The following is a 23922-nucleotide window of genomic DNA, read 5'->3' on the forward strand; positions in this document are numbered from 1 at the left end:
TCTTGCAGCTATCGCTAAAAGCAACAAGAGCAAGAGGAAACCGGAAATGATCCATTTGGCTTAAATTTGAACAGAAGTATGTCACCACTAATCGCGGCATATAGGCTATTAAGGAGCAGGAACAACAAGGAGCTACCAGCTGACAAAACAAGATTGCATTTTAACTTGTAAGATATTATCTTTTTACTCTTTAGTATATATGTCACTGCTGTTGGTGTGTGTGTGTGTTTAACAGGTGTTTTATTGCATGTTGAACTGCACTGGGGTCAACACCTGCATCTTACTGCACCAGTTGTGGGAATTTCAGAGCTTTGGAACCAGTACAGGCCCAGTTTACTGCGTCTCAAACGAAGTGTTACAATATAGTTTGAAGTTATGATGAAAGAGCTCATGAAGCAACGATTTCTCATTTACTGTGCCTGAATTAAATATCCCTTCAGTATATGATTACATATAGACGTTTTCCACACTGCAATATAACTTTTTGCATGACCACACCGGGGAGCCGCACAAAACAATGTGGCAATCAGCGGGCCGTCTCGTGTTTACTGATGTGTGGCATTGTGATTTTATCAGACTGGTGGAGGCATCCAGAAATAATGAATCATCTGGGTATCCCACCTGATTTATTGATTGGAAATGAAACAAACAAAAAGAGCTTGAAGCAAATCGTCAATATCTTTATTTACAACCAGCAATAAGAAAGGGCAATACTTTTACAAATTAACAAGTACGTATCAAGTGATAAAATATGCTAGCATGAAGCATTAATAAAGGAATGTTCACATGTTTATCTTGCAAATTCTTCAGGTGACGGAAACAGAAACAAAGAGATGAAGGTTGAAAAAAGACGGCAAGAGTCTTAACATTGAAGCAGCAGTATGTAACTTATAAAAAATATATTTTTAACATATTTGTTGTTATAGCATTGTGACAGTATAATATGAGACTGAAAATCTATTAAATTAATTTTGCCTCCTCCTACTGATATCTAGGAACAACCAATCAGAGCCAGGAGGCTGGTCTTAGTGCTGTCAATCATCTTCCATGTGACACTGCTCATCTCCCCTTGCTTTCTGCTAATCTGCAGCTAGCAAAGACTGTTGTGAAACCTAGGCTAGTTAGCATAGCCACTGATGACACAGATTAATGGTTTTCCCGTAACGTAAAGTTATTTCTCCACCTTTAGCACGTTGAGTACACGAGGATGATTGGCATCACTGAGACCCGCCTCCTGGCTCTGATTGGTTATTTTTGGCAAGGAGTGGGTGGAGAAGATCCTTCTTTTTAAGGATTATCTCATCTTGCCACGACATGGTTATAGTTTTAACAAGTTAAACTTTTTTGAAAGTCAAACACTGCAGCTTTAAATCAATTAGCTTGTGCTTTTATATCAAAATGAGCTCAAATTTGCTCATTTTAGCTAAGATGCTAACATTAGCATGATGGCTATCACTAGCATGTTGATCTACACTAAGAGCATTAAAAAAATACATGTTAAAGCTAAAGTTACAATGATCACCGCCTATACAGTATTTGCTGAAAAAGCTCAAAGTGCTGACAGCATTACATTTGATTATACTTTCATTCAGACGCTCATTTACATTCATGCCACATTCACCCTCTGCTGTTCACTCCTTCTCTTTATCTCCATCTCTCTCTCTTTATCTCTCCTTCCTCCCTCTTTCATGTCACTCCTGCAGCAGAGGTTGAAGCGGCAGGGCTGACGGCTTCTCTCTCCGGCGTCCTTGCTGCGGCTTTGCTGCAGCTGTTTGGCTGTGATAAAGAGAGTAAAGAGAAGTTTACACACTAATTACAGCAAAAATAATGAAGCGCTCACTAAAAGGAGCAGAGAAAAGCGAAGGTCATTTTGTACAAAATGAGCGGAGTCTATTAGAAAAGCAGAAGGAGATTAATGGAGACGGGGGTAAAGGGATGTTTTAATAGATAGAAGGGAGCTGGGAGCGCTTACCGCACACACTGGCAGTACTTCTTTGGTTTCTGAGAGAGTTGGGCTTTCTTCATCCTCAGAAATTTCTTCTGTAAACAAAAACGAAAGCAGAGTTCAGTAGTAATTAGTTACATTTACATTAGTAACCTTTTTGGGAAAAAGTACTTTTAGGAGTATTTTTACTACACTGTACTTTTTACTTTAACTTTTGAACTTTATTATGAAGTATCACTTCTCTTACGTGAGTAAAATTTCTGGATAGTGTGAGTAACTGATAGGCTTGTTTTAATCAAAAATTCACCAAACACAAACCTGCAGTTTTTATGAGTTTCACATTGAAAGAAATTGATTTGACTGATTTTATCATTTTGCAATTATGTCATTTATGTGAATTATTTACATTTTGATCTTTAAAATGCTGATGTTTGTCGAATAACTTTATATTTTCTTCCATCTGATCATGTCATTTAATATTAATATTGAGTGATTGATGTTTTGATCAATTACCCAGTTTTTGAATAACCATTTTACCAAATACTTTTTCCTCTTACTTGGATGGCAACTTTTTACTTTTACCTGAATAGTTTTTTTATATAGTGTCGATTGAATAACATTTTTGGATACTCAACTTACTGTGAATAACTGAGTGAAGAACAAACATGGTTTAACCAAAAATTCACCAGACACACACTTGCATTTTTTTTTATTAAAGTTTCATCTTGAAATAAATTAATTTGGAAAATATTTTCCAAATCAATTTTGATATCTTGTGACTATTTATGCAACTTTCTGCATAACTTTACATTTTGTTCCGTCTCATCCAATTTCTAAACATTAATTGATTGATGTTTTGATCAGTCACTCAATACTTCAGTAGACTCTTTTACCAAATACTTTTTTACTCAAGTAATTTTTTGGAAGGTTACATTTTACTCGAGTCAAAATATGTTGCAGTAATGCTACTCTTCAGTATATTCTTTGGGCCCCTACCCACCTATAAAAGGAAGCAAAAAATGACCCTGGCTTTCCTCATGTACCTTCTTTCTTTTGTTCCTCTTGTGCATGACAATGATGACGATGATCAGGATGATAACTACCAGGCCTCCAGCTCCGATTGCAACCCAAATCCACCAAACCAGGCCCAGCAGCATCATTGGGTCCTCAGGTCTTCTGACGCCTCCTGGTTGAGCAAAAACATCAGACCGGATTAAAACAGGAGAAACTCATAAACAGGAAATGGTTGAATAAGTGATACATTCAGTCCTCACCAGAGGAGTTCTTCCCATTTCCTGAATTTGGGTATTTGGGATTGTTGACTATTATGGGAGTTGTTGGTTCTGGAACAGGTTCTGAAAAATAAAAGAATAAAGAGACATTTTATCCTTCTGAACACAGCATATTTTTAAGAAGTAGGCTTATATTTTAGTCCTACCTTCTACATTGATGGTTACAGTTTTAGTAAATTCCTTCCCTTGATAGGACACTAGACACTGCCAAGTCCCTTCATCTGTTAAAGCAACAGGTTTGAGCTCAACTTTGGATACGGTCTGAACTGAACCATCAGGTTTCCTCCACTCGACTTCAGCCTGGCTTTGACCTGACACTCCAGAATTTGCTTTACACTCCAGAGTAGCGTCAGCGCCAACCTCTAGAGGACCAGAGGGAGCAGAGACTAGTAGAGATGAGAAACAGAAAGAAGATGCAGTGAGAATCATAAAAGATGGAGAACTCATGTTAAAGCTGCTGTGTATTCTGGCCACAAATGTTGATGCATCTAAAAAAACACACAAAAAAACACATTTTAAGATGTCTAAACAAAGAATTGTGAAAAGCAAAGCCATGTAGAATCTATGCTTATATTGTGCATTAATTGAGATAAGAAGTAAAAAATGATCTTTTAAAACCTTTTCTTGTCCTTAATAATTGACTATCTAGGAATGAAACTTAAAGGTAGTCAACTAGTCTAACCACTCGTGACACTTTGCATTTATTTGTACTCCAAAAACATTTTGGTATCAATTATTTGCTAGTTAAGTAAGAATAAACTGTTATAAACCAGAAGCCAAGACGATGAGATGTTCAAGCACAATGGGAAATCCAAATGTGTTAAAACAAGATGCTGGGACATTGTTTGCACAGTTTACTTTGTAAACCGTGGAAAAGCAGTACAACTTAAACAGGTTTAAAAAAACATTGCTGAATCTTTGTTTGGCTTCTTCTCTTATTTTTAAATAGTTTTCTGATACAACCTTCAGTTCATAACAGTGGAATGTTGTAATTAATGCAACCTTTGTTTTCCATTAAAGTAACTTAACGGTTTTAAAAGCAGAAACATGTTGGATATTCCCACTTTGTTCATCATTTGCTGTTCCACTGATTCATAATAATTATGGTTTCACTACATCAGTGTAATTGTAAACCTGTGTGCTGGTTTTTCACTGACTGTAGTTTTATTGTGTCCTGAATCTGTTACTCACCTGAAACTACGATCAGATGGTGGTCATGAGGTGAACGATCTGCAACACAAGTAAACTTTCCAGAATCGCTTTCCTTTATATTGGAGATTTCCATGTCTGTGTCTTTTGATTTCTTTGCCCTCTGTTTAATTTCACTTGATCCTAACAGAGAACAGATATATTTGATTATATTTTTATTAATAGCATAAAAACACACAAGTACATTACTGTGACTAATTTTGTAGGAACCTTTGTTAACGAAACCATTTTTCTCGAATACAAGTATACGTAGATTATCATGCTGCCACTCCAGCCTAGAACTGAACCTTGTGACGCCACACTGCAGGGTGACTTTGCCCCCAACCTCTGCGATATAAACGTTGCCTGCAGCAGAGAGCGCTCCCAGCACTGAAGGGAGAAAAGATATTTATTAATCATTATTTAATTGAGCTTCAGAGGACTTTGAAAATATTTTCGCACAGCAAATTAGAGGCAAACCGACTCACCCAAACCAAACAAGATGATTGTCTTCATTCTTTAGGTGAAATCATAAAACAGAAACATGAATGCAGCAGATCAGAGTGAAAGCAAACTCTTTTTCAGGGCGCCTTACCAAACATGTGACCCCTAACCACCAAGCTCCTCTCTACTTCCTGTTCTCTCTTCTTTTTTATTTAACATGTAACTCATGCTGGTTTGACTTACAATGCAGAAATAGTCTTAAAACATAAAACGCATACAGCATTTGCTCTTTTAAAATTACTGCAACTGTGATGCACCTTAAGGATGCTTCCGGTAAGGAAACGCAGTCAAATCCTCAATCTAAATTAGTTTTAAATTATTTTACTGAACAAACAATATGATAAATTAAAAATTATCTTAAAAACAATTCATCAAAGCACTAATTTAAGTTCTTAAATGTAATTATACACTCTGAAAGGCTTCAGAGTAGGTTTTCAGTCTGCATACGTACTTTGTGTTTTTTAAAGCAGCAAAAATATTAATCTTATATTAGTTACTCTGCATATAATTTTAATCTGATCAGTTCAGGTAGAAAATTGATAAATTATTTGCTACAATCATCAAGTTTTTAAATCACGCAAAATTAAATTGGTAAAGCACAAAACATTTAGGCACATTTCATACTTTGCCGGAAAGAAAAATGGAGTATCTGAACGTAAAACATTCAAGTTATTAGATTGTCTTTCTGTTTAAACTCCAAAACCGAATAAAAATGTATTGAAAAACACCAAAAATACTCAAAATTTGCAAAACAAATAAATCTAACTATTTGTTTTAATCTTACCTTAAGTCAAAGTTTGTCTTTTTGTCTTTAATGCCGTTATTGAGGGTAAAAGCCTCTTTTCATCATCTCAGTAGTTCAGTTCATCGAAGCAAGTGTGCAAGGATGCAGAAAGCGTAGAAGGCGGAAGAGCTCTGAAGAGAAAGCAGCACTTGGAAAGTTGTAGGCCAATCTAAACCCCAGCTCTCAGTGGGTTTGCTGCTGACGCCTGTGAGTTTTCTCACAATCGAGGCCTGGCATTCTGTAAGCTGTTCTCACAACTCCAGGAACTTAAGAATAGAACGATTAAATGTTTCATAAATGGGAAATCCAATAAATGAGTTTAAAGACACAGAAGAACAAGGTGGACAGAGAGAAATCTTTATTTTTCACAGCAGAAGTAACAAAGCATTTGTTTTCAAAATAAGAACAAAATAAAACACGAGTCACCCAAGTATCACCCTCACCGGACGCTTATGAAAAACATGTTGATTTATCGTTTTTTTCTTAGAATGGGTGTTTTTAGCACTTAAACAGGTAGAGGAGGTTGAGTCTAACTAAAGTGGTGCAAAGTTCCAGTCAAACAAGAAACGAAGGCCTGAAAGCGTCACGTCAGTGAATACGGGCAGTGACTCCTGATGGCAGTGGAAATCAATAGTCGGGACAGATTAGCATTTGCGTAAACGTATCAATCATGAGCTCAGCGGTCCGAGTCGGACGCATGTTTGGGGCGTTTGTTCGAGTTTTCCGAACGCGGTGGATATTTTGTCTGGGTAAAACCCGAATGTTGCGCTTTAACACATCTGGATTAGCTCTCGCTTTGACTCAGAGTTGCTCTGCTGAGTTTATCCTCCATCAGGCCTGCGGTTTGTTATCAGTGGCTACAGACAGACAGCAACCCCCCCCATCCCACCCCAACAATACTTATCTGTACATTTGCACCAATTTATTAAAGTGTGTTTATAAGCAATCTGAGGGACTTATTTATTTACATGTTTGTCAGTTGTGAAGCGTGCCAGAGCGTTTCTAAGAGCTTGCTGTTGTGGGTTTGTTGGCGTCGTCTTCTCCTGGAGCGAAACGCTGGTCCTCCTCAGTCGGCCACTCTGCGGTAGAAGTAAAGGTAGCCCAGGTCTTTGGGAGGTTTCTCTGAAGCACAAACCTTCTGATCGTTAAAGATGACCCATCTGTGGAAAGATAAATACATACAGAGTCATTCAACAATCTGCTTTATCACCAGATGAATCATTTTGGAGAGTTAAACACCAGCAGAGGCTTTTCAAAGTACGTAAAACCAACAATGGAAACAGTGGAGGCGAATGAACAAGAAATTATGTATTTAAATCTCGATGAGGAAACGACTCTGTGAGGAATTTTTTTTTAATCTGAACTTTGGTGCCATCTACTGTGCAAACTTAAAATTTACATGATTCTCAAATTTTACCAGGACTGTTTACTCTGAGGAAATTAAATATTACAGAACAAGAAGCTCAGCTTCTCAAACTATTTAAATATAAAGAAATAGTTACATTTTTTGAGTAAGTTAATTCAATAAAAAAAATAAAAAAAAACTTAAAATACGTGAAGTGTGTAGTTTTGATAATTTAGGGCTGGAGGATATGGCTGAAAAACATGTCATGACATAAGTTTTTCACATCAGTCGAAAGATAATTGATTTTTTTGTTTTAAATATTTGAAATATTGCCAGACTGATACGGTGAACTATCCTGTTGTATACAGTTTTCACTCCACATCAATGTTGTTTTTTATTTTTAACAGTGAAGAAGCACAGTGATGAAACTGCTGGCAACTTACTAAACTAGCTGTCGCTAGGTAACCACAGAATGAATGAGTTGCTAGGCAACCATAGAGTGAATGAGTCAGTTAAAGCCGCCAACCTTTCATTGTTAGAGGTTGAACAGATAAAGCCTTTCCTATGCCTACATCAACCAAACTGGCTATTAAAGATGTTTTTTTTTATGTTAACATATTTTTTGTTTTCTTCTGAATTATTTTATTTCTGACATTTTAACTGTTCTAAATAAAGATTTAATTTAATCACTGGTGTCCCTCAAATGGGTTTATTCCAACCTGATGCCTAACTTTAGTTTTACTTAAAAAAACTCTTGAAAGTTAGAAATATTTAGACAGAAACTTACTGCTGGTCCTTCTTGATGTGACAGACGTAGTGTCCACACATCGTGCTCGTCCCCATGTGACTGATGAATGCAAACAACTCGTACTCTGAAAAGGAAGAAAACATTTAGGCTTCATCATTAAATAAACAAAACTAACCTGTAATTTTTCTTCTACAGAGTGAGATGGCGGGTAATTCGGACCGCCAGTCTCTCATAAACTCACTTCCTGGTCCGTCTCTGACGCGAGGTCCAGGTGGAGGATCCCTCCCGCCCTCGCTCTCTGCAGCCGAGCGCCCGGCTTCGGACACCTCCATGGAGTCCAGGTCGTCTAGGTGAGAGAAGATCCAGTCCACCGCACGCTCCAGCACGTTACTCTGTAACAGAGATCAATGTAGCGTGTGACAAAATGGATTCAATCAACTAAAGACAAGCTTTTATTGAGCATCTTTAATGTAAATATGAAGATATTTTTCTAAAACAGGAAAACTGCATTATGGATCTGCAGACCAGTGACTGAAACATATTTATAAAACCCTGATGGATCCTCCTTGGTTTTTCACAGTTAGCTGCAGACCCTCCATCATTCTTCATGCTTTCATGGTTTATTGAGAGTCACCCTCAGTGACTTTGCCTTAGCAAACGATCAATGAATCACTTCCTCCTTATCAGATTCTTAAAGTTTTTGCCACTTAACCTTTAATCGGATATCTAACAAAAAGTTCAGGTGTGTTGTTTTAAGGTTCTCTTGGTGAACTGTTATGAGCAAACACTGGAATATTTGCATAAAAACTAAGATTTCTCATCATTGTCAGACTGTAAACACATCAACCAAGATTTACTAAAGAGGAACATTAAATGAAAAAAAATATGAATCAGCAGTAAAGTCTCATTGGTGAATCTCTAGTTTTATGTTTTGCTATACTTAGCAAGACTCTTTAAATTGTTGGTTCACTCTGGGAAGAACTTTGTGATAAATACTTCATGGACAAAAATTGTTTTATCTGAATAAGTTCAATAAAACTTAATTTAAAGATGTTTAAAAATAGTTAGAAATAAGGTGTGGACTGAAAATGAGTGAAAAAGCAACAAAGTCCAAATAAAAACAACAAAATACATCCAGAAAGCCTGGAGCTGTTTCTCAGATGAACATCATCATCACACAAAAGTGAAACTGAAAGTTGTTAGATCAAGTTTTCCTTTCATAAACTGAACTGAGAAATAAAACTGGGAAAACACGTCAGCATAATCAGACAGATTTTCCAAACATGTTGCCAGTTTCCTCTTCTAAACGGACGTTTTGATTCTAACCGTTGCTCTGAGCGCTTTGGTTGCCTGATCTCGACTGAAGCCCATGGAGACGATCGTTGCCAGATGTTCCTCTGAGAGGCTCTCTGTGGGAGTGGTTCCGGGTCCAGAACTGCTGCCTGGCAACACAAGCGGAGCCGAAAAGTCTGCAGACAACCAGGAGACAGAAACACGAACAGACTGAATAAAGAGCCCAGTTGGAGCGCTGCCTGGAAAAGTCCCAGTTTCTACACACCAGGATCGTCCATGTGGCTCATGATCCAGTTCATGGCAGCATCAATTCCAGTATTCCCAGTGTAGTAGACCGCTTTCCTGCAGGCTTCCAGTGGAAATCCCATTTCACATAACTGGGACACAGTGGAGTCATCGAGGACTGGAGCTGGATAAAGTTGACAGGAAAAAGTTGAATTATTTTATGCAATTCTAATTTCTACTTTTCTGAACTAAAAAACAGAAACCTACCATGTTTATAATCTAATTTCTAGTGAAAATATGCTAATAAAATTGAAAGTAAGATTTCAGCAAGACATAGCAGCTTGTTTTAAAAACATAAGTCATATATATTAATTAAAAAATAAATAAAGAGAGTACTAGTTCCCCTTGTTAATTCAATTTGATGTCATTTTTGATGTGCCTTTCCTGTATGTTTTGTGAAACATTTTGTGATTTTATCTGTGAAAGGTGAAATGAAAAAACTTTATAAGATATTTTTCCGCAGTAATTTTTCAATATTATTGAAATATTTCCTAAAAACAAACTCTTACATTTTGCAGATAATTTACCAGCAAGTAAGCTTTGTCTTATTCCAAGTATAATAAGATATTTGCACTAGAGACTAGACAAAAAATACTTGGTAAGATTTTGTGTTTTTGAAGTTCAAATTACTTAGTAAAAGAAAAATGACATGAAAATAAAATAAATTTAAAACAAATAAAAAAAAATTTAAAAAATCAAAGATGTTTCCTTTTTAAAACAAAATCAATTTAAAAATGGTGAATTAAAAAGGCAACGGACGGACTCATGAGAACAGAAAAGGTAGAAAAAGGAAAAGAAGGAAAACAAGTGAGGACAAAAAAGTGTCAGGAGAAGAAGAAAAAGAGCAGAAAAGACAGACAGACTGACACAGCAGCGGGGAGTAGAGCGAGTCGTCGTCCTCGTTGCCATGCGAACCCAGGATACCTTTGACCTCCACATCTGGGGTCATGAGTGGGGGCGGGGCCACCTCAGGTAGAAGCTCCTCCCCCGGCTGCTGGCCAGTCGCACACAGGCCGCTCAGGTCCAGGGTGTCCGGAACGTCGATGCTCACATCTGTCCAGAGAAATTCACTTCATTTCTACCACAGATAGAGACTTTTGTTTCATGGTGACAAGGTTTTAATGTGAAAGTGACACTAAGAAACTATTTTTTAATGGTGCGCCTAAAGGAACCATGAAAATATGTTAAATGAAAGCTAGTTTTAACAATATAAGAGTGAAGAATAAAAATGTTAAATAAATTGCATGACTGAAAATCCCCTTCAGTTTCTCGTCTTAAAAACTAGAATTTACATATAATCGTATCTATGAATATTTTACCAGAACTGATGTCTGATTCATCTACATCAACATGTTCCTATGACGCTGTTTTTCCAGTACCACAGTCCCTAAACTCTGCATTTCCTGTAAGCACTGAAGGCAGAACACGTAAGCAAGCTTTAAGGATGTTGTGACTGCAAAAATAATCTATTTCCAATCAGTAAATACTCCTGAAGAGAGAGAAACTGGTAGTACAAGTAGGAGTTGCTCAGAAATGTTAAGCATTCCCCAAAGTTTATTTTGTTTGACTTTTTCTTTGTCTCAAATTTTCCAACTAATCACAATGTTCGTTCTCGATGATTAAAGATGAAGATTTGCTCAGTTTCACACAAACACCAAACAGTGCCTTTGCTCACCCAGTTTCTTAGGCACCCAGTCAAGGCCAAAGGTGAACTTCTTAATCTGAATAACCAGGTGATCAGGGAAAGAGGCAAACCGAGTTGTTCTGACAAATGAGATGGCACAGATAAGTTCTTCTAGCTCATCAGAGTTGAGTTATGTGCAGGCTGTTCAGTTTCATACTTGGTAGCAGAGGTTTTTGCTTGCACAGCTGAGCTCCAGAAGTCTGTGAGCATCTCTGGTTCGCTGAGCGCCGCCATACAAGCCGAGAAGGGGATTTGTGCTCGCACCGTCGGTGCTGATGAGTCCCCCTCCTCACGGCGGCGCTCTGCCTCCTTTAGCTCCTCTGGAAACACAAAGAAAAAAAACCCCACAGAAAATTAAAACCACTCTCGAGACGTTCTCACTTAATTTTACAAGATAAACAAAGGGTTGGATGTATGATTATGCAAGTAATCAATTAATGAGTTAAAGTTAATTGATCTTATTGATAACTGCTAAGCAGCCATTTGAATGAAAACAATACTTTTCTGTTGTGTCAAGAGGGATGCATGCCTTTTCATAACATGAAAAGCTAAATTTTTCATAATATGCCAATTGAAAAACACCATTAAATTTTACCTTCATTTTGTATCAGCTGTGTTAAACACTGACTCAATAAACAGAAATTTGTGGTTTTCTGATATTAATAAACATATCTGACATATTTATAAAATATAACAGGAACCTCTTAAATTGGTAAATACAAAGATGGCGAGAATAAAACATGTGAAACAATTTATCCCCCATGAACAGAAAGAAGTTCATACCAAATTACCGTCTGTGGTTGTTTTTGAAGCTCAAACTTTGTTCCATTAAGTGAATTAACTCACTACAGAATTCAAACTCAACCTCGCTTATTGGCATCATGTTACAGTTTTTCTGCGTTATTCTCTCGCTATTCTGTCATCACATCCTCGCCATCGTAGCGCATCAGTAATTCTTAAATGAAAAGTTGACTCTGCTTCATCGTGCAGCTCGGCTAAATGAGCGCTATAAAAGTGAAACTTAACTAAATAAGCTTGTCGGGTGTTTTTATCTCAAAACAGAACCGCATAAAGTGCATCTTGAAACCCACAGCACACTCTCTTTGGACCGTTTCTCTTTACCGTTGTAGTAAAGCCCCGCCGCCTTCTTGACTCCTGTATCAACGGCTCCGCTTAAGCCGGAGCCGCGGCGCCCTCTGCTGGACGGCGGCCAAACTACAGCACTACAAGCAGCTCTAAGCGGACGGTATTGGTTAATAGATTGGAAGTAATTTTAATCTAATAAACCATTAATGGACAGTTAATCATAAGTAGATTGTTTGTACCCATAATTTAAACCTCTGTCTCTACATATGGATGTGATTAATGTATTTAACTAAAGATAAAGAACAACATGGAGGTCCATCAGCACCTCACCTGTGTTAGCAGCCTGGTCCATGGGAACGGGCAGTTGTACTATGTAATCCACCCGCTGTGTGTACTTGGCTTTTTGTGACTGCTGACAAACTATCTTCTCCTCCACCAGAAACCTGAAGGCTTCAGATGGGTTGGGCCCAGAGCGACAGTTCCTCTGTGAAAGAAAAGGTGTGTTAATTTAATAAGGAAGCTGAGGACTAACCGGTGTTTACCTACCTGATGGTCCGGTAGACTCGGTTTGATTGAGGACCAAAAAGGCAACATTTAACATTTTCTACTATGCGGTTTGCTTTCACTGCACTGTGCCAAATGATCAAAACATTTGAAAAACTGTTGCTATTCCCTCTCGCCTGTGAACTACTGAAGGAAACGACACAAAAACCTCCGAGACCTGGGCGCAACTTCCTTCTTTGCAAAATATAAACAAAAATGGAGTAGCATCAGGATTTAGCGGTTGTAGGATCCTTTTCTGATTTTAGCAAAAGATCATTACGTGTTTTTGCCTGTAATGCTAGATTCTCAAGTTTGTTTTAGTTGTATTTACCCAGAATGCTCTTCACTAAAGTCTACGTTCTGCTTTCAGAGCGGTCTCCAGTCCACTTGGCATTCACACATGCATTCAAACCACACCCAAGTTCACTTTATTCAAACTGAGATTTAGGTTTTTAGACAGACCAGAATTCACATGTTTGGTTTGCATCAAAGTTTGATTGAACATCCACATCTCTCCAAATGAACCGGACTTTCTAGACAAGCAAACTAAAGTTGGATTAAAGCGGACTAAACAGGGATGGTGTGAATGCACCCTATGGGGGGAAGATTGAGAGAGTAGCTTTACCTCCACCATGTTAATGAAGTGCAATAAAAACTCCTGAGCATCCTGTTGTCGATTGGTAGAAAACTCTGGGTGGCCCCGCCCAACAAGTGCTTTAAACATCCGCGGTGCTATCCCAACCTGGTCGCCCTGCAGGAAAAACACAAACAGAATTTAAACTGGACTACTTTAGATATTAAATATGTTTTATTTATAATTCCCAAAATGACTGTCTTCTCACTCTGGGTTCAGATGCACCGATTTCATCTCCGGGGTCTGGAGCAGGTTTGGAGTATTCTCCTGACAACAGGCCATAACCAAGCTTGGCTCTGAAAAGCAGACAAAACAGACATCAGTGCATCCAGAATGTGGCATTACGGAGATCCAGAAAGGCTTATTTTATTTTATTTAACCAGGATAAAAACTCACTGATATTTAAAATCTGTTTTTCAACAGAGCCCTGGACAAGAGAAAGCAACAAATACAGTAGCAGTGATGAATTTCTGGACTTTTCAACCTGAAGTTTGTGATCCTAAATAGCAATATTCATTCATTAATCTACTGCAATTAATTTTTTCCAGATTCAATATCAATTTGGGAAACGTGTGAATCGCCTGAAATTGTATTGTTATTTTTGAGTGCTGTGCTGTTTGTTTTACCAGACTGCAGATGGAAATTAGCATCTTGCCAAAATCTGTGCATTTATGACAATTTTGTACATTTATTAATATACACTGTGCCATTTAAATGGAGTCAATTCAATTTGTAAGTATTTAAATCAATACTGAATCTAATAGAAGTGGAATCATGATCCAAACAATAAAAAGATTAATTGTTAGCTTCTTACCCAATCCTAATCCTAAAGGAGAATGTCAAAGGTGAGAAAAATAACTTTGCAGAAAAATAAAAACAGATTATTTTAAAGTGAATTCTCATCACCAAATCTGGTACGTTTCTGTTTAGTTGATTTCAAAGTCAATGAAAATATGAAAACATGTATCTCATACACATATTGTAGATTCTAGAAAAGTAGTATTGTGTCTAAGATTTTAGATAATTTATGGAGATATCAGAGTCTGTTTTGAAAATACTCACACTTGAGTTTTGAAGTCCTGGGTTGGGTCACTTGGTGCTTCATCAATGATCTTGTCAATGTTTGAAACGTATCTGTAAGGAATAAATATAATGGAATAAATAAACAGCGTCTTCATTAGTTTAAAACAATAAAAACCAGGCCGAGTTATTTGATCCATCTAGGTTCATTAAAGTGATCATTTCATGTCAGTCTACAGAGTACTTAGAAAGACAGGTTAACTGTATTATAAAAGCAGAAAACAGAGACGGCGTTACTGACGTGCTCTGGAAGTCTGGCACGGTGAAGAGCACTTGCATGACGGAGTTGAGGTAGCAGCTGTTCCCCAGGTTCTTCATCCCCGTCAGACCGGGTCCAAACAGGGGCTTCAGGGTCGTCCCCGACTCCTGGATCACCTCCCACTCCCCCACCCGCTGGTTTACAGCAATTTCCAACTCAGTCATTGTCCGCTCGGTCTGAAAGGAGAGAGTTCAGAGGTGAAAAACAGCGTTGGGTGAGTCCGGCTGTACGAAGGTAACAGAGTAAGAACCAAGAACTTTTTAAATCTCAACACTAAGAGCTGCAGCTCTTCTCCTGCAGCCTGTCTGTGCAGCATCATTAGGCAAATGCATAAATATATCATAAAAACAACATTACATCGCGCAGTGAGAGGTACAGAGATCTGAGCCGTCAACATTAGTGCAATCTGTGGTTCGGGTTGGAGAAGCAGCTGGCAAAGAAATTAAAAGCAGCAGGTGTCACCAACATACAGGTGTCGAGAAAAAGAAGCCAAATGAAGACGTGTTGCTGCTTCAACAGATTACATGCTTCTACTAATTTGATATAAAATATGCATAAATTTAACGTGTAATGGCAAAACAAGATACTACTACAAGCCCGTCAGACTTGAGAGCAACATGAATGTCTCCTTTTATTTTCTGAGTGTGATCTATTGATTATTTTTTGGATTAATCGATTAGGATCAGGGTAAATGGATAGTAATTTTATTTTTTCTTACAGAATTTGAACTCTGTGAAGCTAAAACTATGCCACAGTTCTGAGTAGAACATATTTACAAAGGTGTTTTTAATATCTTAAATGAAAAATGTATACATTTTTTGTACAGTTTTGGCTGAATTGCGGCTCTGTTCTTTCAGGAAATTCCCTTTTTTTGAGTCTGCATACTCAAGTTAATGATTATTCAATTACTAAATTAGTTGACGATTATTAATTTCAGCCCTACTTCAATTCAAGGTACCGAAACAATTTAAGAAACTAGAAATAAGACAGAAGAATTAGAAGATCTGTTGGTCGTCCAACTCGATCTTCTGGAGTCGATTGTTAGAAGCGTACCTTCTCCATGGTCATCATGTTGATGCCGAAGTGAGCCAGATGCTCCGGCAACTTGGAGTCCAGCACCATGTCGTCTTCATCGTACGAATACACATCTGGACAAACAGAACAGGGACGAAAACTGAGAGCGGTGGCATACAGACAGACTAAACAAGAGCTGATAGAACTGGTCAATACACTTCATCCATGACAAATCTATTTTCAGAATCAGTGACATTTGGAAATAGAGCAAAAAAAAAAAAAAAAGATCGAAGGGAACCCAGTCACTTAGTGGAGGTCAGGGGACAGAAATTGTCCATGTGTGGGTTTTTATGTTTTCAGCAAAGTCTACATTATTTTAGTCATCAATTATTCTGGAAATTAATTGATAAGACTTTTTTAAAAATGGGCACTTTCTGCCCATTTTTTTTTATATGCATCATGAAAAAAATCTTTAATACAATTTTATAAATACATAAAAATGCAAATAATAATTAAATGGATTTTATAAATAAGCATTTTGCTGTATTGTAGCTTTCCTTCAGTGAATGTTTGATCATTTGCAGCGAAGGATCTACATCTAAAAATACTTCTAAAATCAACATATTCAAAGAAGAAACAAATATTTCCACCTGTTCTACAAGTTATTATTACAGATGATAATGCAGAAGCCTGAACACTCGAGCAAATCTATAAAGGTCCATTCGATACGCATCACTGGAAAACAGAGTGATAAATTCTTCTAGTTTATCATTAATTAAGCAGATTAATGATAAACTAGAATAATTACTATCGCTATTTCTTTGCTGGTTTATACATTTACCAACTCACAAAGTAACAGCACCTCCAGAATGCAGATAAATGTATAACCTTTACTACTGAAAGCTCATGATTGTGTCCTCAGCTTACCAGCACCATCAGGAGTGATTGTGCCCAGTTTGACGGCCAGCGGGTATCCGGTCTCCTGGAAATGGAGGAGGGCGTGGTTGTTGCCCCCGGAGCCGTCGAAGTACCTGCGACCGCACAGCACTTTGCCGTCTGTGAGGTTCATCCAAATGTTCTCCTGCAGGTCGCACACCTCACACCGCCAGCCACTGCAGAGGCGGAAAGAAGATGAAAACCTCACATATCGAAGCTCTGACACTCACTGGGGGAAAAAAACAGGCTTCATGTTCTCTGACTATTACGACAGAGAAAGCTTAATGTCCTGCAGGCTGAATGTAATACAAGGACCTCAGAGTTTCCTCAGGAAACCTGACAAACCCGCTGGTCGAGGCGCTGGGACAGTTATCCAGCAGCCCACCATGCTCTTGAATTAAAAATGTTTAAAGCTGACAGAAAAATATCACAAGGTAAAGATGTTACTAGAAGACCGTATTAACACCTAAACACCTAAAGACAAACATAGAAAAATTCAGTTAAGATTAATATCAATGTTTGCCAACACTTTGTTTGAAGAGGTAAGACTGACATGACATCGTCACAAACATGAAGGGAGTTTTCATGAATGTCATTCCTTAATTACTGCTGACTAGTTCTTCTTTCAGCAAACTGTCTGTGATGATTATTTCAATGTTTGATTCATCCAATTAATCATTTCACCCCTACTCTGAAAATCTGGACTCAAAACAGGTCTCAAGTATCTCAACAGTAAAAGCAACAGATTGCTAACAACCACAAAGTTGTTGTAATGCTGCAACCCTTTTGCTAACAACTATATTTTTTTAAGCACAATATCTACCAAGTGAACCGACCTGCTCCTCTTTTCTCCATTTGGAAAGTATTAAAAAGATTTACTCCACCGGATGGGTGAGAATTAGATTCGAATCTGTGATTTTAAACATTGAGCAACAATCTTAAATAATAAAGCTGCTGATAATATTATCAATCTTTAAGATAAATTTAAATATATTCTGTTTCCTGTTAGTTAAGTTTACATTTTCTCAGATCAGAACTGTGTTATAACAACCAAGTGATTAGCGGTCACTTGGTTGTTAACGGGTGAATATGTTGAAGTGCAACTGTGTTAGGCAAGGTTTTATTTGAACAATCTAAAACTCTCTTAAGTAGCAGATTTCTTAAAATCCACATCTTAAAAACAGATTAGTTTAATAAACCACCTGGGAGGGATCTTGACTCCGTTGTCCAGCTGTTTGAGGTCAGCCGCATGCTTCGACTCCTGTCTCACCTCTCCGTCCCACTGTTGAACTTGTAAGGTGTGAGACACTGAGTCTGCTGCCATGATACCCGACATAGACAGAGACACCTGGAAACACAGCAGAGGAAGCACAAAATGTTACAATGATGTCTCAGTTACTTTAATCCCTTAATCCTTTGGCCTCTTTTTAAGAGATCTGCTCGCAAATCAGGAACTACAAGGTTTATTTAAATGGTTCTGGTATGAAAATGAAAGGTAACACTCTAGGGCACAGATGTCAAACTCCAGTCCTGGAGGGCCGCTGTCCTGCAACTTTTAGATCTGCCTCTGCTGCACCACCTGAATAGAATAATTAGGTCATTAGCAAGGCTCTGGAGAACTGATCTACACAAGGAGGAGGTAATTAAGCCATTTCATTCAGTGTTTTGTACCTGTGGAACATCTAAAAACTGCAGGACAGTGGCCCTCCAGGACTGGAGTTTGACACCCCTGCTCAAGAGGTTACAAAAATCAACAGTCAAGTTACCGAGTGAGAGTAAATAAATAATAAAAGTGAAAATAAAAAAACTATTCTGTCTAAAAAATGTGCTTTAAAAGTATGATGTTGTAATGCAGAACCTCTAGCAAACCAGAGTACAGGCTCTGACCATTTACTGTACCAAAAAAAATGAAGCATAGACATTTTGGAGCGGTATTAGTCGATAAAAGTCCAGGAGTTCCCAATAAACCATTTGGCACCATGTGTACCATCTGAAAATGTAATATCTAATGAATAATGACTCAATGCTCCTATTGCAAGAGAATAAAGCCTCAAAGCCTGCATGTCTATGATCAGAGGAGCTTTGCAGGTGCTGCAACCATCTGAATGTAATTCTTAATACAATTTTAAAAAAGGTACCCGCTCTCTAACAACATCCGGCATTGTGCCCAGGTCCTCTGAGGTCACTTCCTGTCTGTCAGGTAAGATGACCACCTTTACATCCTCCTCGTAAAGCTCCTGCTCCACATCGAAACCTCCTTCAATCCCTGGAAGAAAAGAGAAACAATAATGAAGCCAACATGTCATATAGACATAAAATGTCCCTCCATGGTTCTCTGAGGTTTTCTCTCTCGTCCAGTGACGCCTTCAGGAACGGCTCGAGTCCAGGTTCCGAGTTCTGCTGCCGATAGGAAGTAGATGCCTATCGGCACTGACCCTCGCTGCTGTTCTTCTTTTAAAGCTTTTAATAACATATCCACCTGTTCAACAAGTGGCGACAGATGAGTCTAGATCAGGGGTGGGCAATCCTGGTCCTCGAGGGCCGGTGTCCTGCAAGTCTTAGATGTTCCCTGGTCCAATACACTTGAATCCAACAGCTGAATCACCTCCTAACTGCAGTCAGGTTCTCCATAGTCCTGCTAACGACCTCATTATTTGACTCAGTGTTGAAATTGAGACATCTAAAAGTTGCAGGAGTCCGGCCCTCGAGGCCCGGAGTTGCCCACCCCTGGTCTAGATAGTAAAACCATATAAAACACTTATTTCTGCATGCAGCAGACCGTCGTGTTTTTTTTGGTTTTTTATGTGATGCAAAAGGCCAACAATAAGAAAAGCTCACTGGAAACAAAGCTAATGCTAAGATATTGTGCCAATATTCAAAAGTCAAAATATTTGACTGAATTTTATTGTTTTTAAAAAATCAGAATCCCAAAGAGCAGAGTGCAATTAAATATCAGGAAAAACTCATAGGGGGAACACAACAGCAAAACATTAAATCACACCAAAAATATGCTACTTGCTACATTTAAAGGTGTAGCTTTTTCTCTGGCGTTCTTTTGATTTAAATGCCATAGAATCATTTGAAGTTCAAATCAATGACGCATGCAAAATGCATCCATGTACACGTATATCGAGCTACAAATGTTAAAAAGTTTGGTGAAGTAGCATTTTGCAGCTCTGGTTCATCGCCTGCAAGAGCAACCAAGAAAGATCCTTTTCATCCCAACTGGGAGGAAAGTGACCAAAATTAGAAATGTAAAGAAAAAACAAAGCAAAAAGAACCCACCTTCTCACATGCAACGGGAGTCGTGAAGGAACTTTGCATTTTTGCCTCCTTAATGTTCAAACCATAATAAACTGACACAAATACCAAAATTGTGACTTTGTGTGGCCATGTACCACTTTTCTTTCAGAAAACTGTCTTAGCTTCAACTCATCTCTAACGGATTTTTGACAAGTTGTGCAAACGTTTCATAGATTCCCTCAGGAAAACTCACCTATTGCCAGTCTAGTGGGCTTTTTCTTAGGTGGGTGTCCTGAGCCAGAGTTGTTTTCATCCTCCTTCTGTGAACAAAATAAATGCTTATTATAGTTTGAAAACGAGGAATTGACAGACATTTTAAACTACACTACACATTAAAGTCTACCTTAGCCTTTCTAGTCCGGGTAATGTGCAGGTAAGCCCTCTGACCAGTCCGAGCATGATGTCTGCCCACGTACTGACTGCCAAAACCCAGAAAAGTGTTCATGCACACGTATATGCCTCCTTCACTCTCCTGTAAAGATAAAACATGTGCCAAAAGTCAGAGAAATACGAATAACTCAAAACATCAAGTTATAACACAAGAAATTAAAGTTGGAGCACATCTGTAGCTCTTGATGACAAAGCATCCGTTGCTCTAGCTCCTGTCAACCTGCTAAGCTTCACCACTTAGCAGCTTATGTTACAATTCCAGCACAAAATGAGATAAGAAAAAAAGAGTGGTTAAAGTATGCGACACGTTTATATTAAATTCAGCTCATTCAAAGTCATAGCTATTAAAAAAAAGTTTCTACTTTTCCAGTTAAAACACTCTGCTACACAACTAGCGCTGCTAACTTTCCATTACAGAGCATTACTAGCTTAGCATCAAGCTAGCCTGCTAGTTAGCTGCAACAAGAAAATCTAGCTCAAAGTAGGAAATCGCTGGTATTTTTTCCTTGTCACAGTACAGCAAATGACATGAATACTTTCGGAAAACTAACACTCTTCTTCTGGCTAGTGAAGGTAGTGCTTTATGAAAGGAAAAGGCTCACCGGTGACGAAAATGACAGGGCGCATTCGTCTTTGTGGACACGGTCCCCAGGCTTTGGGACGCGAATTGTGGACAAAACTGACATCAAAACCTCTCCAACGTCCGCCATGGTGAGATGACTAGTTCTGCTTTTCAGTGGGATGGTTGCTGTCCTGAGTTTGGACACCTAGTTGGTTGTTTACCTGGTTCTAAAGGGCGCCTGTTGTCTCTCCTATGTGTTTGGTCTGAATGAATCAGGAGCCGATGCCTGGTGTTACGGTCTTGTGCGGAATTCTGTTCCCCTGAGAAAATCTGTTCCCCCTGTGTCGGGAGCGCGCTTTGCAGCCAGAGAAGTGGATCCGGCGGATCTGACCATATTCACGGGGCTTCTGATCGATTTCTCGGTAAAACCACTCATATGATCACGTCACTGTTGTAACTTTCAGTTTAATCGGCAGCTATCAAAATAAAAATACATACATAAATAAACGAGGTCTTGTGTGGAGGTCTTTTTACGCTGTTTTGTGTTATTTTAAACGCGAAGTGAATCGATCTTTTTTCAGCTTTTGTCTCGTAAGCCTGACAAATAAGTCAGTCAACAAACACAGGTTTCCAACACGTTGTGTGCATTTATAATTTTTCATTTCTCATAAAGGAGGAGGAGGGAAGCTGACCGATAGCAGGGCAAAAAAATAAAGACTTCCTGAAAAGATCAGAGTGTAAATGTTTTAGTTAATCCCGTTGTAATGTAAAATATGACATTACTGGATTAAGGAAATGTCTAGTATGGTATCACACATAATATTTTTTAAGAATTTGGAAACAGGTGCTTTTTATTTCACAAAGGTATTGGAGGGGAAGAGGAGAAGATGGATATTTCAGCTGCCTGAAATAATGTGTTTGCCCTCTATAAAATGGAAACAAATTAATTTACCTGCAAGTCTTTTGCTGTGTTTATTCCCCTTATGATAAATAAGAAATCCTGCAAGTTTGAAAACATTTGCTCTTTTGCCAAAGTCAGGATGGGGGAACAAAATATCTTAAGCGCCTGATAAAATCTGTTCCCCCTCTCTAAAATGGAAACAAATTAATTTACCTGAAAAGTTTTTACTGTGTTCATTCCTCTTATCATCAACAATAATTCCTGTGATTTTCATAACATTTGCTCTTTTATTGACAAAGTTAGGATGGGGGAACAAAATATCTTAAGAGCCTGATAAAATCTGTTCCCCCCCTTAAAATGGAAACAAATTAATTTACCTGAAAAGTCTTTTACTGTGTTTTTAAAATATTTGCACTTCATTGTGTGATTTAAACTATCTTTCCATGGCTACCTTATATTAATGAAATATTTGGCTTAACATAAAGCAAAAAGTGATAAACAACCTGCCAAACACCGAGCGGACATGGATATTTCCATAATTGATTGAAGGAATAGTGTCACGTGATTTTTGACTTTCCAGAAAACACCGTATGTCTTTATATTGTAATCTACTTTGTTAGATGCAATATCAGAAACATTTTTTACTAAATTTGTTGATAAATATTTAAACATAAAATACATTTAATAAAGATTTTGAAACAGTCATATTAATTTAAACCATTTTGGACTTCAAACTTTATATGGAATAATAAAGAATTAATAGAATTTATTTATTTATTCCAATGTCACGGGGAGAATGGATTACTCCAGACATTTAAAATAAACCGTTCCCCCGCTTTAACACTTTAAAATAAAGAGCAAATGTTATGACAATCACAGGAAATATTGTTGATAATAAGAGGAATGAAAACAGTAAAAGACTTTTCAGGTAAATTAATGTGTTTCCATTTTAGAGAGGGGGAACAGATTTTATCAGGCGCTTAAGATATTTTGTTCCCCCATCCTAACTTTGGCAAAAAAAGAGCAAATGTTATGAAAATCACAGGAATTATTGTTGATGATAAGAGGCATGAACACAGTAAAATACTTTTCAGGTAAATTAATTTGTTTCCATTTTAGAGAGGGGGAACAGATTTTATCAGGCGCTTAAGATATTTTGTTCCCCCATGCTAACTTTGTCAAAAAAAGAGCAAATGTTATGAAAATCACAAGAATTCTTATTGATGATAAAAGGAATGAAGATAGTAAAAGACTTTTCAGGTAAATTATTTTGTTTCCATTTTAATGGGGGGAACAGATTTTATCAGGCACTTAAGATATTTTGTTCCCCCATCCTAACTTTGGCAAAAAAAGAGCAAATGTTTTCAAACTTGCAGGATTTCTTATTGATCATAAGGGGAATGAACACAGTAAAAGACTTTGCAGGTAAATTCATGCGTTTCCATTTTAGAGAGGGGGAACAGCTTTTATCAGGCGCTTAAGATATTTTGTTCCCCCATCCTAACTTTGGCAAAAAAGAGCAAATGTCTTCAAACTTGCAGGATTTCTTATTGATCATAAGGGGAATTAACACAGTAAAAGACTTTTCAGGTAAATTAATGTGTTTCCATTTTAGAGAGGGGGAACAGATTTTATCAGGCGCTTAAGATATTTTGTTCCCCCATGTTAACTTTGTCAATAAAAGAGCAAATGTTATGAAAATCACAGGAATTATTGTTGATGATAAGAGGAATGAACACAGTAAAAGACTTTTCAGGTAAATTAATGCGTTTCCATTTTAGAGAGGGGGAACAGATTTTATCAGGTGCTTAAGATATTTTGTTCCCCCATCCAAACTTTGGCAAAAAAGAGCAAATGTCTTCAAACTTGCAGGATTTCTTATTGATCATAAGGGGAATTAACACAGTAAAAGACTTTTCAGGTAAATTAATGTGTTTCCATTTTAGAGAGGGGGAACAGATTTTATCAGGTGCTTAAGATATTTTGTTCCCCCATGCTAACTTTGTCAATAAAAGAGCAAATGTTATGAAAATCACAGGAATTATTGTTGATGATAAGAGGAATGAACACAGTAAAAGACTTGGCAGGTAAATTTATTTGTTTCCATTTTAAAGGGGGGAACAGATTTTATCAGGCGCTTAAGATA

At 37.8% G+C, this 23922-nt stretch overlaps 2 protein-coding genes and 1 long non-coding RNA gene across 4 annotated transcripts in view; 1 reads left to right on the forward strand and 2 right to left on the reverse strand.

The window, feature by feature from the left end:
• The window catches only part of LOC103477975 (uncharacterized), a 17572-nt gene extending 9297 nt beyond the window's left edge, over nt 1-8275 (forward strand). The window contains exon 3 of the long non-coding RNA XR_001777429.2: nt 8002-8275. This is a non-coding gene — a long non-coding RNA (uncharacterized LOC103477975). The remainder of the gene's footprint in view (nt 1-8001) is intronic.
• LOC103477974 (uncharacterized) lies at nt 660-5948 on the reverse strand. The gene is made up of 9 exons (XM_008431381.3): nt 5714-5948; nt 4914-4942; nt 4657-4815; nt 4429-4569; nt 3384-3623; nt 3220-3300; nt 2989-3131; nt 1973-2040; nt 660-1776 (listed from the first exon to the last, which is right to left on the reverse strand). Exons 2-9 carry the CDS (start codon nt 4939-4941, stop codon nt 1692-1694), a joined length of 945 nt encoding a protein of 314 aa, XP_008429603.2. The 5' UTR covers nt 4942; nt 5714-5948; the 3' UTR covers nt 660-1691.
• On the reverse strand, nt 6050-21187 carry usp5 (ubiquitin specific peptidase 5 (isopeptidase T)). Of its 2 annotated transcripts, none has more exons than XM_008431380.3 (20): nt 20916-21187; nt 20267-20395; nt 20117-20183; nt 18759-18886; nt 17823-17968; nt 16612-16796; nt 15724-15818; nt 14653-14846; nt 14394-14465; nt 13540-13627; nt 13323-13448; nt 12485-12638; nt 11226-11388; nt 11060-11148; nt 10309-10437; nt 9365-9508; nt 9133-9275; nt 8048-8198; nt 7846-7930; nt 6050-6873 (listed from the first exon to the last, which is right to left on the reverse strand). In XM_008431380.3, the coding sequence occupies exons 1-20, from the start codon at nt 21021-21023 to the stop codon at nt 6780-6782; spliced, it is 2490 nt and encodes an 829-aa protein (XP_008429602.1). In that variant the 5' UTR covers nt 21024-21187; the 3' UTR covers nt 6050-6779. The 2 variants fall into 2 exon arrangements, with proteins under 2 accessions (XP_008429602.1, XP_008429601.1); XM_008431379.3 differs by having other exon boundaries at nt 10252-10437.
• Between the last annotated feature and the right edge of the window lie 2735 nt (nt 21188-23922).

Source organism: Poecilia reticulata, chromosome 16 (assembly GCF_904066995.2).
Source record: "Poecilia reticulata chromosome 16, P_reticulata-male-v2, whole genome shotgun sequence".
Lineage (NCBI taxonomy): Eukaryota > Metazoa > Chordata > Actinopteri > Cyprinodontiformes > Poeciliidae > Poecilia > Poecilia reticulata.